This window comes from Chiloscyllium plagiosum, unplaced genomic scaffold (assembly GCF_037043375.1).
Source record: "Chiloscyllium plagiosum isolate Xiang-an unplaced genomic scaffold, Cpla_swu_hap1 HiC_scaffold_1, whole genome shotgun sequence".
NCBI lineage: Eukaryota > Metazoa > Chordata > Chondrichthyes > Orectolobiformes > Hemiscylliidae > Chiloscyllium > Chiloscyllium plagiosum.
In genome coordinates this window covers 59,130,353-59,147,349 of record NW_028270139.1, presented here as the reverse complement: position 1 = coordinate 59,147,349, position 16,997 = coordinate 59,130,353, and the positions used below count along the sequence as shown (strand labels likewise).

General features: G+C 38.9%; 1 protein-coding gene across 3 annotated transcripts in view; it reads right to left on the bottom strand.

Annotated features, from left to right (window-relative positions):
• Window positions 1-11,785: 11,785 nt before the first annotated feature.
• The window catches only part of pcdh7b (protocadherin 7b), a 393,944-nt gene continuing 388,732 nt past the window's right edge, over window positions 11,786-16,997 (bottom strand). Inside the window, exon 3 of one of the 3 annotated variants that reach the window (XM_043693476.2) lies at window positions 11,786-16,875. In XM_043693476.2, the coding sequence (XP_043549411.2) occupies window positions 16,496-16,875 (380 nt within the window). In that variant the 3' untranslated portion in view covers window positions 11,786-16,495. The remainder of the gene's footprint in view (window positions 16,876-16,997) is intronic. The other 2 variants (XM_043693499.2, XM_043693486.2) reach the window with 2 other exon arrangements.

Below are 16,997 nucleotides of genomic sequence, written 5' to 3'. Positions count from 1 at the left end.
AGAGAAAAAAACAATAAAATAGTGGGGTACAGTAATGGTGGTATGTAATTTGAGGAGATTGTGCTGAGATTTATTTTGGCAGCAGTCACTGAGGAGATCACAGCCAGTGTTGAAACCATCCATGATGATGTTTTGTTCCTGTCTATTGCACCTTCTCCAATCCTACTTCATCCTCACCTAGAAGCTGCAGATGATGTGACCACACACTTCTCCTCTTCAACAAGCCCAAACTTCCCTCACTCCAACATTTCCCTTCTCAATTTATACTTTTGGAGACCCAAAATCTTCTAGCTGGTCACCCAGTGCAGTAAGGTGAAAAGGAGAGGAACACATTTTGGAGTCATTTATGCCATGATTTGATGCATCATTGCTGCCTGCTCAGGTACTGCACTGTGATTCTGTTGAGGGCATTATAGATGTGGCATATGCACATTATGATGCACAGGGCGGGAGTGGGCTGCAGAAAGACAAGGCACAGAGTTTGGGCATCATGTTACAGCTATATAAGAGATTGGTAAAGCCACAGTTGGAGTAGTGTGTGCAATTCTGGTTGCCCTGAAATAGGAAGGATGTAATTAAACTGAAGAGGGTGCAAAAAAGATTTACAAGGATGTTACAGAAACTGGAAGGTTTGAGTTCAAAAGAGAGTCTGGATAGGCTGGAACTTGTTTTCGCTGAAGTGTAAGAGGCTGAGGAGTGATCTTACAGAGGTTTATAAAATCATGAGGGGCATAGATATGTTGAATAGTCAAGGTCTTTTTCCCATTTTAGGGAATTCCAAAACTAGAGGGCATAGGTTTAAGTTCAGAGGGGAAAAATTTAAAAGGGACCTAAGGGACAATGTTTTCTCACAGACCGTGGTGTGTGTATGAAATGAGCTGCCAGAGGAGGTGATAGAGACAGGTACAATTACAATATTTAAATAGGCATTTGGAGAGGTACATGGATATGAACGTTTCAGAGTGATATGGGCCAAATGCAGGCAAATGAGACTAAATCATTTAAGGAAACAGAGTTAACATGGACAAGTTGGGCTGCAGGGCCTGTTTCCATGCTGTATAACTCAATGACTCAATGACTCTCTGAGGAAATGTAGGTGTCAGCTCCCTGTAGGTGAGGTGGTTGGCAAGTTCTTCTGCAGAGGATTTATTTAAAGATGTTGATGGGATGATACTTGTGAGAAGGCTGGTAAATGCACACATACGTCAAGATACTTGTTGCATTGGCAGACCTGCTATAGAGTATCAAGGAACATTGAGAAGTTTGGCTCTAAATTGAAACACAACTTTCCATAGACTTTGGAGATCAACCTTTCCAATGTAAGAATGGATGGTTAGTTCAAAGGCAGCTTTTATGGACCCAGCCATGAACCAGCACATGATTGTCAATGTTTCAGTTTTCCTGCAGCACATGTAGAATCTACCCAATGTCTGATTATTGCAATGAAGCCCAGACACAAGTCATGAAATCTCTGGCTGTGGTCAAGCCGCATGTTTGGTGGCATATAAGGTCTGAATATTGTCATGGCAGAAGTTGATATCAGTGCATGAAAGGGTTTGCAGGCTTTTGTATTAATTCTGTAATCATTGAATCACTACAGTGCAGAAAGATGCCAATCGATTCATTGAGTCTGCACTGACCCTCTGAAGAGCACCCCACCTACACTGAGGCCCCTCACCCTATCCCCCTAACCCCACAGTTACTATGACTAATCCATCTAGCCTGCACAACCCTGGACACACAGGGTAATTTAACATGGCCAATCCACCTAACCTTCACATCTTTGGATTGTGGGATGAAACTGGAGCACCAAGAGGAAACCCATGCAGACATGGGGAGAATGTGCAAACTCCACACAGCCAGTCACCTGAGGGTGGAAGCGAACCTGGATCCCTGGTGCTGTGAGGAACAGTGCTAACCACAGAGTCGCCATGCTGCCCATGCTACATCTGATTCCTAGGATTGCTGTGGCAATGCCCCAGGGGAGTGGCAGTGTTGTTGCACAGGATCCCTGTTGTCTTTTCTTGAGATAGCTCTTCTTCTGCTCCCAACACCATACTCAGCCAAGTGCCCTGCTGCTGTCTGTCACTCAGCCAGCCCAGAATGCTGCACCCATGCCAGATGGGACAGTCTGAAGCTGCACCGTTAAGAGACATTAAGATGCAAGTTTGTCTGATTTTAATATTGGTAGGAGTAGACCTGAAGGTGAGCTAGAGAGCCAGGACTAACCCTGCCTTGGTCATTTCAAGGAGCTCAATGTGACTGCATCTACATGAGGTAATTACTTGCCGAGCACTGGGGCTCCTATCTCTTTAGGGCATGGATTCTGCCTCCAGGCGCTGTCAGGCAGTTGGAGAGCTGCCAACACAGTTTGGAGAGGAGGTATGCAGTCGGTCCAGAATGGAGGTGACTGGGCTTGGGCTCATCTTAGCAGACTCCAGTGAGGGGGGGGCGGAATTATCACTGATGAGAGGAAACGTGTGAATATTTTCACAGGGGCAGCCCTTGCTACCATTGGGTGTGCTCAGGAGTCACCCTATTTCCTCACCATCATCAAACTCACAAAGCAGCAAACATTCACCAACATTATCACACACCACCTGCATATTCAGGGGTGCAAGCCTTTGGAGTTTCTATATACATTTGCTCCTTTGAGAAGATGCTTCTGCAGATGGAGTGCATGCAAACAATGGCTTCCTTCACCATTGGAAAGCTTAGGTTTCTGGTTAAGACAAATGGCCAATCCTCCTGCTTCATTCTGGTTAATCTGCAAAATCTGGGCCAATGACGTCCCTTCCAGTTGTGGACAGGCCTTTGTTGATGTCCCCACCGCAGTGATGCATGGTAAATTGAGAACTATTGATGATGTTGATGGCTCCAGTTTAGGCAGATGCTGAAGTATATAAGATTAGCTCCATGGTGGCCATGGCAGCTACTGGCAGTTTTGTTCTTGTACCAGGTTGTAGCAGCAGTTCTAGTTCAAGAAGCTGGCATAGTTGGATGACTGCCTCCTGGTTGAAGCATTGCTGCCGTGGACACTACACCTGAGTAAGACAGAGCTAGGAAAAGTATTGTCTGAAGACTGTTGGTGAGTATTACCTTCCAGCATGAACTCTACTTTTCTCCTCTGTAAATAACCTTTTTACTTTGGTCACTCTTGTTCAATCACTCACTGATAGTCCAAAAGGAATCGTAGGGTTGTGTCAAAGGTGCAGACATTCACTGATGATTGAGAATGTTCAGCACCATTCATGACTCCTCAGATATCGAAACAGTCCATGTCCAAGTGAAGCAAGACATGGATAATATCCAAACTTAGGCTGATCAACGAAAACTGCCATTTGCGCCATTTCAGTACCAGGCAATGACCATCTTTGTTGACATAAGGAGGGAAGAAGTGTTGGGTAGGCTAGAGGTTATTAAGGTGGACAAATCCCCAGGACCGGATGGGATCTATCCCAGGTTGCTGAAGGAGGCGAGAGAGGAAATAGTTGGGATCCTGACAGATATCTTTGTGGCATCCATAAACAAAGGTGAGGTGCCGGAGGACCGGAAGGTTGCTCATGTTGTCCCCCTGTACAAGAAGGATAGTAGGGATATTCCAGGTAACTACAGACCAGTTAGCCTGACGTCGGTGGTGGGAAAGTTGCTGGAGAGGGTACTGAGAGATAGGATCTATTTATATTTAGAAAAGAATTGGCTTATCAGTGATAGGCAACATGGTTTTGTGTGGGGCAGATTGTGCCTTGCCAACTTAATAGAGTTCTATGAGGAAGTGACCAAGTTGATTGATGAAGGAAGGGCTGTTGATGTCATATACATGGACTTTAGTAAGGCATTTGATAAGGTTCCCCATGGTAGACTAATGGAGAAAGTGAAGTCACATGGTGTGCAGGGTGCTCTAGCTAGGTGAATAAAGAACTGGTTGAGCAACAGGAGACAGAGAGAAGTAGTTGAAGGGAGTTTCTCGAAATGGAGAAAGGTGTGCAGTGTTGTTCCACAGGGGCCACTGTTTTTTGCGATATACATAAATGATCTAGAAGAGGGCACTGTTGGTATGATCAGCAAGTTTGCAAATGACATGAAGATTGGTGGAGTAGCAGAAAGCATAAGGGACTGTCAGAGAATACAGGAGGATATAAATAGACTGGAGAGTTGGGCGGAAAAGTGGCAGATGGATTTCAGTCCAGACAAATGTGAGGTGATGCATTTAAGCAAGACTAATTCGAGGGCGAATTATACAATGAACAGAAGAGCCTTGGGAAAGGTTGATAGTCAGAGAGATCTGGGAGTGCACGCCGATTGTACCCTGAAGGTTGCTGTACAGGTGGATAGAGTGGTCAAGAAGGCATATAGTATGCTTGCCTTCATTGGATGGGGTATTGAGTATAAGAGCTGGCAGGTCATGCTAAAATTGTACAAGACATTGGTTCGGCCGCATTTAGAATACTGTGGACAGTTCTGGTCACCACATTACCAAAAGGATGTAGATGCTTTGGAGAGGGTGCAGAGGAGGTTTATGGGGATGTTGCCTAGTATGGAAGGTGCTAGCTATGAAGAGAGGTTGAGTAGGTTAGGTTTGTTTTCATTAGAAAAAAGGAGATTGAGGGGGGAACCTGATTGAGGTCATGAAGGGTATAGACAGGGTGGATAGAGACAAGCTTTTGCCCAGGGTGAAGGATTCAATAACGAGTGGTCACGCTTTCAAGGTGAGAGCTGGAAAGTTTAAAGGGGCAAGTACTTCACACAGAGGGTGGTGGGCGTCTGAAACATATCCCCTCTTTAATTGATGCAATTTTCTGCAGCTATTTATGATAGCTATCTAAAATGCATGCCTGTGGATTCTGAGTGATGTGTATCCACTACTGTAATAAGGAAATCAAGGAAACCCTGAAGAAATTGCTGTCAGCTTAACTCACTCAATGGCCTTTGAGTTAGGACATTGTTTGTTTAAGTCTGTATCCAGAAAGTAAATGCACGATCTACGCTGATAACCAAGTGCTCTCCCGAAAGAGTGCTGCTGTAATTGAAATGTTATTTTTAGATTAAGATGTTTAAATGAGGCTCTGACTGCTATTCAAACAGAAGCAGAGCACAATATTTTTTCTATCGTCTCTCTTCTGACTAATCTGAAAGTAGAACCCTGATAGAAATTTGTATATCATGAGAATTTTATTCCAATTTTGTTCTTGGGTGAAGACAGCTCCAAAAGTACTCCTGGCTCTTGCAATGATGCTGACAGAGTTGAATGTTTTAAGAGAAGGAAATCATATGAAATTTTCTGGCATAACACTCATTGGAAGCAGATTATCTACACATGCAGGTCACAGCTGCTTCTATTCACGAGTGTTGGTGCATTGGAAGCATTAGGATGTACAATCTCAAGATTACAGTTACAAGAAGAGTTTGCATTTCGACAGAAAGTGTTGAAATACTCATCGGCTTGGGCAGCATCTAATGAAAGGTTAACTTTTTGATCTTTCTCAAGTCAAACATGGATCTTATTCAGAACTTAAGAAGTTCTAAACGTATTTGTCACAAAGTATCTTTCATCCCAGATGTTTTCTGGTCAGCTGAGTATTTCAAGTACATTCTGCATTTTCTTTAACATTTTCAGTATAAGTGTTTTGGTTCATTTTTTTGTCATTAGAAAGAATACCTAACATAGGAAAGAGTTCACAAAATGTGAGTAAAAGCATTTTTATGAAAGGTGACCATAAGCTTGATCAATGAGCTACATTTGAAAGATTGCCTCATAGGAAGAGAGATGGAGAGTTTCAGGAAAGGAATTCCAGAGAGTGAAACCTAGGCTTCTGAAGGTATAGCCAAAAATGGTATAGCAAAGGGTGAGAGAATTGCTGATAAACCTGGAATTAGATGAACAAGGAATTGAGGGTGGCTGGACATGATTGTGGAATACTTCATTGGAAGGAGAAATGTTGCCCTAAGGACATTATCATCAAACTCTTAATCCAGAGTCCCAGGTAATGTCTTTGGGACCCAAGTTCGAATTTTGCCATATGGTGGAATTTGAATTCAAGAAACAAGTCTGGGATTAAGAGTCTCATCGGACAGGCAACTAATACTGACCTGGCCAGTGAATTCCAAATCCCGTGTATGAATAAAAAAAAGGCAAAGTTACATTGGTAGAGAGAATTTGGCCCATGTAGAGATTTACACGTAGGATGAGAATGTAATCAATTGACAGATGTATTGAGTATGTCTGTGGGAATTGACTGTTTTGTCAAGGAATATTGATTGAATACCTGAACTGATCAACAATGCATTAGTGATCTGCTTTATGAAATTATGTACTTAAAATTGGAAGACGTAAGAGAGACATTTTTGCCAGTATATTTTTATAAACAAAACTTCAGCTTTGTTGGTTTTCTTAAACAACTGATAATAACTTACTTTACAACTTTTACAAGGTACTTTTGTCAATGCATTAAGAATAGCATGGAATTAAAGCTGGAAGTAGGGCAGCCAGATTCACTAAATGTGAAGTTTTACGCTTTGGTGTGAAAAACAGAATGGAAGAGTATCATTTAAATGGCGATATAATGGGATTACTGGATCAAATGTGTACAAAAGGATCTGGATGTCCTTGTAAACCAGTTAATGAAAGTACACAGGCAAGTTCAGCAAGCAATTAGGAGGGCAAATGGTATACTTACTGCTGCCAAATTGGGCCTTTGTGAGACCACACCTGGAATATTGCATGTTTTTGTCTCCCTACTATTATGACATGGGGTAAACCCTTCTGCTAATTGAACCAAACACACAGAAAAAGCTCACCTCGCCTCATAATCTGTTAAAGTATGAGTGATAGAGAACTACCCAAATTCCACTAAAGAAAAATAACAACTTTATTCTTTATTCAACTCCAAAAGAGAACATTAAACAACAAATATCTACAACTGTAAGTCTCCTTTGTCTTAACAATTTATCTATCTCCCACTCTATAACAATATACTGAACCGATAAAGCCATTATTAAATTTCCAAAAAAAAATCAACTTTCATAAACCAGTCAGCTGTGTCAATCCTCCTCAGTAGATTTGCCCTAGGTCATCTTCGGTCCTCTGTTGCAAAGATGTTTCAAATGAAAAAGGTACCTTTCAGAGAGAATTTTTTTTGAACAGTAGGCAGAAGGTGCTCTTTCTCCAGCTAACTGTTCAAAATGCCTACTTTTATACCCCAAAACATCGAATCATCTCATTGATTTGATGTTGTCAAAACAGCAAAATTCAAACTTGATTGAGTTTTACTATCTTGGGGTAAAGTTTAAACTGATTGGTTGAAATCGAACTGTTGTGTAAACAACTCAGTACCTGAGCTACATCTCAAAGGTTACACCTTCAAATATATAGCACACTCTGTGCCTGCAGTCAGTCACATGATAGGCTTGCCAGCTTTTCAACTTTTACTCTCTCTTAAAGTACAGTTCACGCCTTCAACTCCACAACACTACCTAAGAAAGGATATACTTGCCACAGATAGAGTGTAGTGAAGGTTCACTGGGCTGATGCCAGAGATGGTAGGACTGTCCTTTTTTTCTCTTGTGGGATGTTGGTGTTGTTGGCTGACCAGCATTTATTGCATGTTCTTAGTTGCCCTTAAGAAGATGGTGGTGAGCTGCCTTCTTTGACTGCTGAAGTCCATGTGCTATAGATAGACCCACAATGCCATTACAGAGGGAATTTCAAGGTTTTGACCAATGACAGTGAAGGAATAGTGATAGATTTCCAAGTCACAATGGTGAGTGCTTTCGATGGGAATTTGCAGGTGGTGGTGTTCCCATACATCTGCTGACCTTGTCCTTCTAGATGGAAGTGGTTATAGGTTTGGAAGGTGCTGTCTGAAGATCCTTAGCGAGGCAAGATTGGTTTGACTGGGCCTGTATTCACTAAACATCAATGGTTGAGAGGGGATCTGATTGAAATGTATGGAATTGGAACTACGCTGAAAAGACTAGATGCAGAGAGGATGATTCTACAAGATGGGGAGTCTAGAACCAGGCAACATATGCTATGTGGTAGACAATTTAGGACTGATATGAGGAAAGAATTCTTCACTCAAAGAGTAGTGAAACTATGGAAACTTTTAACCATTAAAGCAGTGGAGGTAAGTCACCAGATTTATTCAAGAAAGGGATAAATTTTTTTTAGACTTTAGAGGCATCAAGGGACATGGGTAGGAAGTGGGAATATGGCACTGAGATACAGCAACAACCATGATGATATTAAATACTGGGGCAGCATTAGAGCACTAAATGGCCTACTCCTCCTTATTTTTTCTACGTTTATTCCCTGCAAGAAGGTAATAAATGAGTTGGGTTTTTGCAGCAATCTTGATTGTTATCTTGGCAACAACTTGGAGATTTCTTGAATTTAGTTTCAAGATTATATATAAATTCTCAATCTTTAGATTCCTGATCCAGTACTATGATTGATGTGAAGAAAACATTGAAATAATTACACATTCCACAACCACAAACATCAAAGTTATGCTTAAATTGATTGTAAGTCTAATTACTGGCATGTGTAAAATTCCATTATGATATCGTTGAAAAAAATTACATTTGTCAGAACATTATGTCTTGTACTCATCAGGATAAAATTGCAAGAATATCAATTCAAGGCAAAAAAGATTTCTACCACATGAGAGTGCTGATTGGCAAATGGACCCAGCACTCAATGAATCAGCAGAGTCCTTTATAATGCAGTGTAAAACCTGAATTGATATTTGCAAATTATCCTGACAAGTGCAAGATGAAAGGCTTTATCAAAATGTGTCTTTTTTCAGCAATACTCAAATTTTATCCGACCAAACAACTGTATGATCTAGTTCCAAAAGGCAAGTGTTCTCAGAGAGATGCTGATGAGAGCACGGTCATACACAAAAATGATGATGCAAAGCTATTTTTGAAAAGTGTCTAAAAATGAAAGATGCCTCCTTTGATCCACCTCAAAAACCAATAAATAGAGAGATATGCCCCAATGAATATCTGTGAGAAAGGTGATTGCTAATGGCTTCAGACACACTGTCCATAATAAGTTATTAGCAGAGCTCACAGAAAGTATTAATTTATCATCAAAATTAAATTATCAATAGTTCTTCTTCATACTAGTGATTCAATTGAAGGAAATAAGCCACATCTGCACCATCAATTTCACATTAGTACAAATGCTATTACTATTGTTTGGTTTATAGGACCATCATGAGAAACTCCCATTCATTAATATGTCATAAATAGACCCTGCGTGAAATCTATGCATGTATTTCTGTGATGCAGTGGCAAAATGCACAGAAGTTGTAGGCTGCTAGTATGATGGCCTCCTGATATTCATGTGCATCCAATGATATTATTGACCCAACATAGATGCTGGGGTAATTCTAAATTTGAACCACAGTGCAGTTTGGGTAAGAACAAATATATCTCTTCTAACTTTTAAATCTTTTCCAACTTTTAGTGTTTTATTCATTCATGGGATGTGGGTGTCACTGGTTGGCCAAGCATTTATGTCCCATTCCTAGTTACTATTGAGGAGGTGGTGGTGAGCTACCTTTTTGAACCGATGTAGTCCATTCAGTTTTGGTACACCCTACAATGTTATTAAGTTGCAGTTCCAGGCTTTGGACCCAGTGACAAATGGTGATTTAATTCAAAGTCAGTATTGTGAGTGGCTTGGAGAAGAACTGACAAGTGGTGATGTTATCATCAATCTGCTGCCCATGTCTGAAAAGATGGTAGGGGTCAGGGGTTTGGAAGGTGCTGTCTAAGGATCTTGGGCCAATTTCTGCATGTAATCTTGCAGATAGTACACACTGTTGCAACTGAGCCTCAGTGGCAGGGGCAAGAGAATATTTGTGGATGTGGTGCCAATGAAACAGGCTGCTTTGATTTGGATGATGTCACGCTTCTTGAGTGTTGTTGGAGCTGCATCCAGCGAGGCAAGTGGAGAGATAATGGACAGGCTTTTGGGAGTCAAAGTGACTTACTCACCAGAGTCTTCCTAGTTTCTGACCTGCTCTTCTAGCCATTGTGTTTATGTGGCAAGTCCAATTCAGTTCTTGGTTAATGGTAATGGCCTAGGGCATTACATTGGGGGAATCAATAACTACCAAGGACAATGAGTGGGTTATCTCACATTAGAGATGGCCATCACCTGGCACTTGCATTTAATGAATGAAATTTGCCACATGTAAGCCCAAAGCTGGTTATATAGACTGCTTCAATATGAATGATGTCGAACATTGTGTAATCATCATTGAATATTCCAACTTCTGACCTTATAATGGGGGGAAGGTTATTGATGAAGCAGTTAAAGATGGTTGGGCCTAAGACACTATCCTGTGGAACTCCTGCAGAGATGTCCTGGAGCTGAGATGACTGGCATCCAGCAACCACAACCATTTTCATTTGTGCTAGGCGTCACTCCAACCAGCAGAGAATTTCCCCGGATTCTCAACGATACCAAACTTGATCAAATGTTGTCTTGATGTCAAAGACTCTCACTCTCACCTCATCTCTGAAATTCAGCTCTTTTGTCTATGTTTGATCCAGGGCGGCAGTAAGGTCAGGAGTTGAGTGGCCCTAGCAGAACCCAAACACAGCGTCAGTGAGTAGGTTATTGCTAAGCAATTGCTTAATAGCACTGTTGATGACCCCTACCATCACTTTACTGAGGAGCAAGAGTAGACAGATAAGGTAGCAATTCCCCGGGTTGGATTTGTCTTACTTTTGGTAAAAAGCAGATACAAGGCAGTTTTCTTCATTGCTGGGTAGATCCTCATGTTTTAGTTGTATTCGACTAGCTTGGCTAGTGATGCAGAAAATGCTCAAGTACAGATCTTCAGTACTATTGTTGTTGGGACACATTTACAGTATCCAATGCATTCAGCTGTTTCTCAATACTTAATGGAGGGAACTGAATTGGCTGAACACTGGCATCTGTAGTACTGAAGGCCTCTGGAGGAGGTAAAGATGGATTACCAACTCGGCATTGTTGATTGAAGCTTTTTGTACAGCCTCTTCTTCTTCCAATGAGTTGGTTAATTGCCCACCACTATTGGTAACTGGATGTGGTAAAACTGCAGATCTGAGATCTGAGTTGTTGGTTGTAGAATTGCTGAGCACTGCCTGTCACTTGAGGGTTCTGCTGCTGTGCATGTCAGTAGTCCTGTGTTGTTGGTGACTTCAGCAGAAATCCAGAAGAGGAGAAATAAAAAGGGCTGCTGATTTTCTGTTACCTTTTTTTAAAACACAAGACTGAATATTATCTCTGATGAGACAATGTAAACTTTGCACTGAAACAACAGAAGTTTGACTTTTAGTTTTGACCAAATGATTTTTAGTGATCTTTTTCATGATGTGCATATTAAAATAAGCCCTTATTTTTATTGACTAAATTATGCTTGGGCTTTTATTTTTCTTAAGCTGCCAAATAGAAAAAGTGAGGTCCTACTGAGATATCGTGTAGTTAGTTTCATTGGAAGATATCCTCATCCTCAACTGATAGCAATTCATTATTAAATTTCTGAGTAGAAGTCACCTATTGAATGTTTGTGAATTAACAAAAGCAATCTTGATTGAACAAATACATTGTCATTAGAGAAATTCTGCAGCTTAACAACAGTAGAATATTTTCATGTGTGATGTTTTAAAAAAAAACAAAATTGATTGTTGGACTCAGTCCCTATAGCAGCTTTTCCTTGAAACAGGGGAGGCAGAAAAGATAGAAAAGGGTTGCACAAACTAAAATGCAGTCACAAAATTAGATTCACTTTTTTTTATTGCAAAGCACCAGAGAAATGAGACAGAATTTAACTGCAGCACAAAACTTAGCTTTAACCTTTCAGATCCTGCTTTTCTGCTGCAGACTGCAGCGTGACATCAAATTATTTACTACATTAACAATGTTCAAAGTGTATCGTAAATCAACAGTATAAATATAATGGAAATGGAGGAGGAGCAAGGTAGTAACAAGAACTCTCAGAATATTTCCTGCATAACATTGTTTTCTTTCTAAAATAAAACAGACTTGGAAAGTTTAATTTGCTACAATTAATGTCATATTACAATGCTGCTACAACCAGTACTAAAAGATGTCTATGCATATATACAAAAGGGGGCTGAGTGGGAGGAAGAAAGGAAAAAATTCACAACAATTTGCCTCAGGATGCATAAAAATGAAATGTTACAAGAAAATTCCATTACGGTATGAGTTAATTTGCAAATAATAAAAAAAATCATTTTATTTATAGTAAACTGTACAATGATGATTAAATCATGTTTGTTATTTTATAAACAGAAGCGGATGAATGTTCTATATATTTAGTCATGTTCAACGGAGCTATGTGCTTAGTGACTCATAGTAAATAAATGATGATAAATTGTTCTCCACTTTGCTATCAACATCCAAGTCACAGCACAATAGTTCATGATTATTATTACAAGCAGATCAGAAAAGCATAGAATTGAAGTGTTTCAATCTCATGGATTGCTGACTGCAAGCATACCGAAGGCATGCAAAATGATAGCTCTCTTTAAATATTGCCTAAGGTAATGTATTGCTTTAAATTAGAAGAGTATTCAATACTTTTAACAGCAGAATCCACTGGATATATTTCACTATATGACTGCTTTGTTTTTAATTAGAAAATTATCTGTATAAATCATTTCTTGCTGTAATAAAATGAAACATTTTTGCTTAGAACTGTACTGTTTACATTTCTTTGCCAAGATGGTGTGTACTGTTCTTATTAAATTAGGTACTTGGGGACAGGTTAAGTAATGCAGCTGTATTTAAAAAAAATCATAATGGCACTGGCAATCCTTATTTCATGAAAGTTCTTTTGGGAAATTGTACTAAATGTTTGTGATTAAATCCAATCTGTATTCCTTGGTGCCATCTAAAATTGCATGAATGCTGTTGCATTTCCTGGAGTACTCTTTCAGTCAGCTTTTTACCCCTATCATGGAAAATAAAGTCGTTCTTCCTCAGGCACTCAGACTTATGTCAGACCACAAAACATTTTGGCCAGAACAATTTATTTCTTTTTAAAACTGTGAACTTATTGATGCTTCACCTACTTACAGCAGATGCACTTACCAAATGTGGGCTTTGTTTGATTCAGAGTACGTCAGTATGGGCAGAGGCTATTGCTTAGCAATAAATGCTAAAACACTACTATGGTTATGTGGATTTGTGCATAAATAAAAACACATTTGCAATGAGGATTTTTTTTGTATGTAAACATACAACATTTTAATCAAAGTCAACACAATTTCTTAAGTTGATACTGACAATTCACTAATTTGAAAAAAGCAATTACCCAACTAAGATGTACATCTGTTTTTGATTTAAGCATTAAAGTAACACTATAGTCCAGAAAAAAACAAAATCATCACACCAATTTTTCATCACGTGTATACTAACTTTTTGTATGGCCTTGTATCTTTAATAGAAAACATTAAATTTTACACCACATTTTTATACGTATGAAAAGCCAATGAACTCCTTTTGACAAATCTGCTTTGCAGAAAATTTTGACATTATTGTCCCTCTCTCCCCTCATTAATTCAAATGTTATTTATACCTCTAGGTATAAAAGGCACAGTTTCATAGATTGCATTCATTGTTTGTAGGAGTATGCTCACGTGTAGCATCAGATAACGCCAATAATTAAATTGTCTCAAAAAGAAAGGCATAATCTAACAAAATGCCCCATTAAGACTCCAAAAGAGTTTGAAAATAGTGTTTCAGTCTGGATGCTCTTGCTTGATGTAAATGCTTAAATCAAAATAAATCCTGAATTCTTTGCACATGTTCAAATTTCATGTCAAATATATGTGGAATTATTATGGTTTGGCTTCAGTTCTTTGTGAATGGTGTTCATTATGTATACCATGTGCAATGAGAGACTAAATTGCATAACTAAATTAATCTGATCAATCTGGGTGACTTGCATTTCTGGGAATATGAAGCTAAGTACTATAGAACGGACACAATCTAACTGAGTTGGTTACCTTCATATTTGCAGTTAAGAAAACAAAATGCTACAGTTGTTATCATTAAAGAAACTTTCTTTGCATTTAGTGAATGCTTTTTCTTTGTAACGTGCAATAAAAATACTTATGTATATATTTGCAAGTTATGAGAACATCCATTAACAACAAGTACTTACTGTATCTACACAGCAGCACGCTAGGAGCAGCTTTGTATCTTACTATTGAATAGAAGTGCAACAGAAATTTGAACATTCAAATAATAATTGAATACAAACATTTTTAATTATAATTGACTGTTCAAATAGCTGACCTCGTATTGTATTTACACCACAGCTGTCCACTGTTTAACACTGCTTTCACCATGAATACATAGAATTACATCAGATCATTCATGTGCCAAATACTATAAGAAATATTCCAATTAATGGCTTAAATATCATGGAAAGGATGCAGTAAAACAGTGAAAGACAGCAGGTACCAAGTAAACAAAGGGTGCAACAAGTACTTATTGAATAATTGACCAATATTTAAGCTGCAACAACTTTAAATAACTCTATGCATATTATGAAAAGCATTTTCTACCAAAAGCTGTATTTTGTTCAAAATTTACCAAAGCAACATCAAGTTTCACCTTGCATGCCACTTTGTTGTTCATTCCTTTGAACTTTATATTATTATTTTTCTTTAAATAATGATATTTTGTGATTAAGCAGAATTTGTCCATATTTGTTTGGTGCATCTCAGAGAATAACCGACCTTTTGATACTTCAATGAAATTAACTGTGAAGAGTCTTCAACACTTCCAGTGCCCTGAAATATATTTTTTAGTCAATTCTGTACAACTCTGCAACTCTTTCTCTTGTAGCCCAAAGAACAAAATCTCTGGTGAAAGTATACATTGCATGTAACAGTCTGGTTTTTAGTGAGTTAAAGCTGCATTTCAGCTTGGTAAAACTCCAATGTAATTAACACCACTAAACATTTAAGTCAACTGTTTGAACTATGCCAACCACAACAATGTGCTGCAGTTCTGTTTTAGGATGGTCATGAACTTGATAATGCTACACTTTTGCTAAAGCAATAACATGCACTTTACTGCGTTCGCCTAGTATTTCTTATCAGATATGAAAAACAGAAGAGTTTTCTAACATTACTGTTTCCTGAGCAAGTTAGTTTTTAAACATCCCAGACTAATGTAACAGTAAAATGGGTTTTTAGGCTGTTATGTTGGACAACTTGTTGCAAAAGTAGAGAACCATCTATTCATACAAGAATTTGAATCATCTTGTTTCTTGTGCAACAGCACAGTTTTAAATCTACAATCCAGAATTGCAGTGCTTTCTTTTATGTGAATCAATTAACAGTTTTATCTGGGACTGGAATACTGTTGGCTTTCACAGTAGAACCCTAGAGCAACATCCTACAGCAAGTTTTCTCCTGGGTCTTGTTTAGGTGTTTGACTCATGTTCATACAGCAGTGGCTTCATGTTTTATATCATGGTTGTGTCTGAGTTTGCAAAGCGATGCTCCTGATTAATATATCAACTGCTTCTTCTACATGGCCTGTAAAACAGGAACTCCCCCTGTGATTGTTATTTTTGTCCTTAATCTTGTCAATTCCAATAATGTAATGGGGTTGAAGATGATCACAAAGAGTTCTCCTTCTTTTGTAGAAAAGCCAACCATTGCAGATTTTTTTAAAAAGTCAGCCTGGTACATAGTGTTATCATGGCTTCTAGTCCAGTTTATGAATATTATCAAAGCCTCGCAACAGGAAAAAAAAATGTACATTTCGTTCTCCAACTTTGGATAGACTTGCTTCATCAAAGTCTCCAAAAGGCTTGTAAGATGCCAGAACTGAAGTCATTTAAATAGATATACCAGGCCACCTGAAATTGCAGTAGTTTAAGTAAATGTTAACAGGAACATCCCCATTTGAATGTATTTTGAGTGTAATACATTTTCAAAATTCTACATTGACCCATCATCCAAATCAAGCATTAGTTTCAGAGTGAAAATGTCACAAAACACATTGCAATCCATACTCTGGAAGTTGAAATCATGCTTCAAACAATGAGACAGTTACGTTACATAAGATACTTAATACTGTACTACTCCTGTGCTCTTTTAACTACATTTTCACCCAGTATATACACTTGCTATCTTTTAAAGTAGAAAATTCAGTGTGCGTGTGTATATGCATGTGTGTATTGGTGTGTGCATATCTTGAAGGGTTTGGGTGGATTGGGGGTAAGGTTCAGGATACAGCATGCATGTAATTGGTGAGTCAGAACGATTTCTACAATTTAACAGAACTGTCAAGCAGTCCACTGTCAAATGTGAGATGTGGAGCCAGAAACAGTAGACATTAATATATCTCTTTGGTAGCCCCCTTTATGGGATATCCTGCACAATATTTGAATTCTTTTTAATTTATGTATCTAATGTGTTGCCTTTTGAAATATCGTGTTGAAACTTTTCACAGGTAGACTTCCCTTCTTGTGAGTTGAGAAACCGAAGATGGTTTGAAATCTGCTGTCTGTGTCAGGGGTATATCTTCAGGATTTGCTTCCTCATTTTTAGCATAAGTAGCAGTGTTGAAGTTCTCATATGATGAAGTCAGCCTCTTGTTGAGAAGGTTTCGATTGCGATCACCTATAATCTGAGGGGCACCATTGGCGAGCTTCTCTTGACTGCCTCGATCTGCGACAGGCATGAATGTAGAAAGCTTGGGCGGGTTCTTTTTTCTTCTCTCTGGTGAGGTGCGCACTGGCATCCAACAGGAGTCAGAGTGGCCAAATTCATCACATTCACGTGTACATTTTCCTGTCAAAGCTACATCAGGCAAAGGCCTTGAATCTGTTGAAAAAAAATAAAGTCTTGTTAATGGGCAATGCACATTATCAGTGTATGAAATACAAAGCTGAGATTTTCACATATTACGCCTGCATATGCTCAACTATCTAGGCTGGAGAATTTGC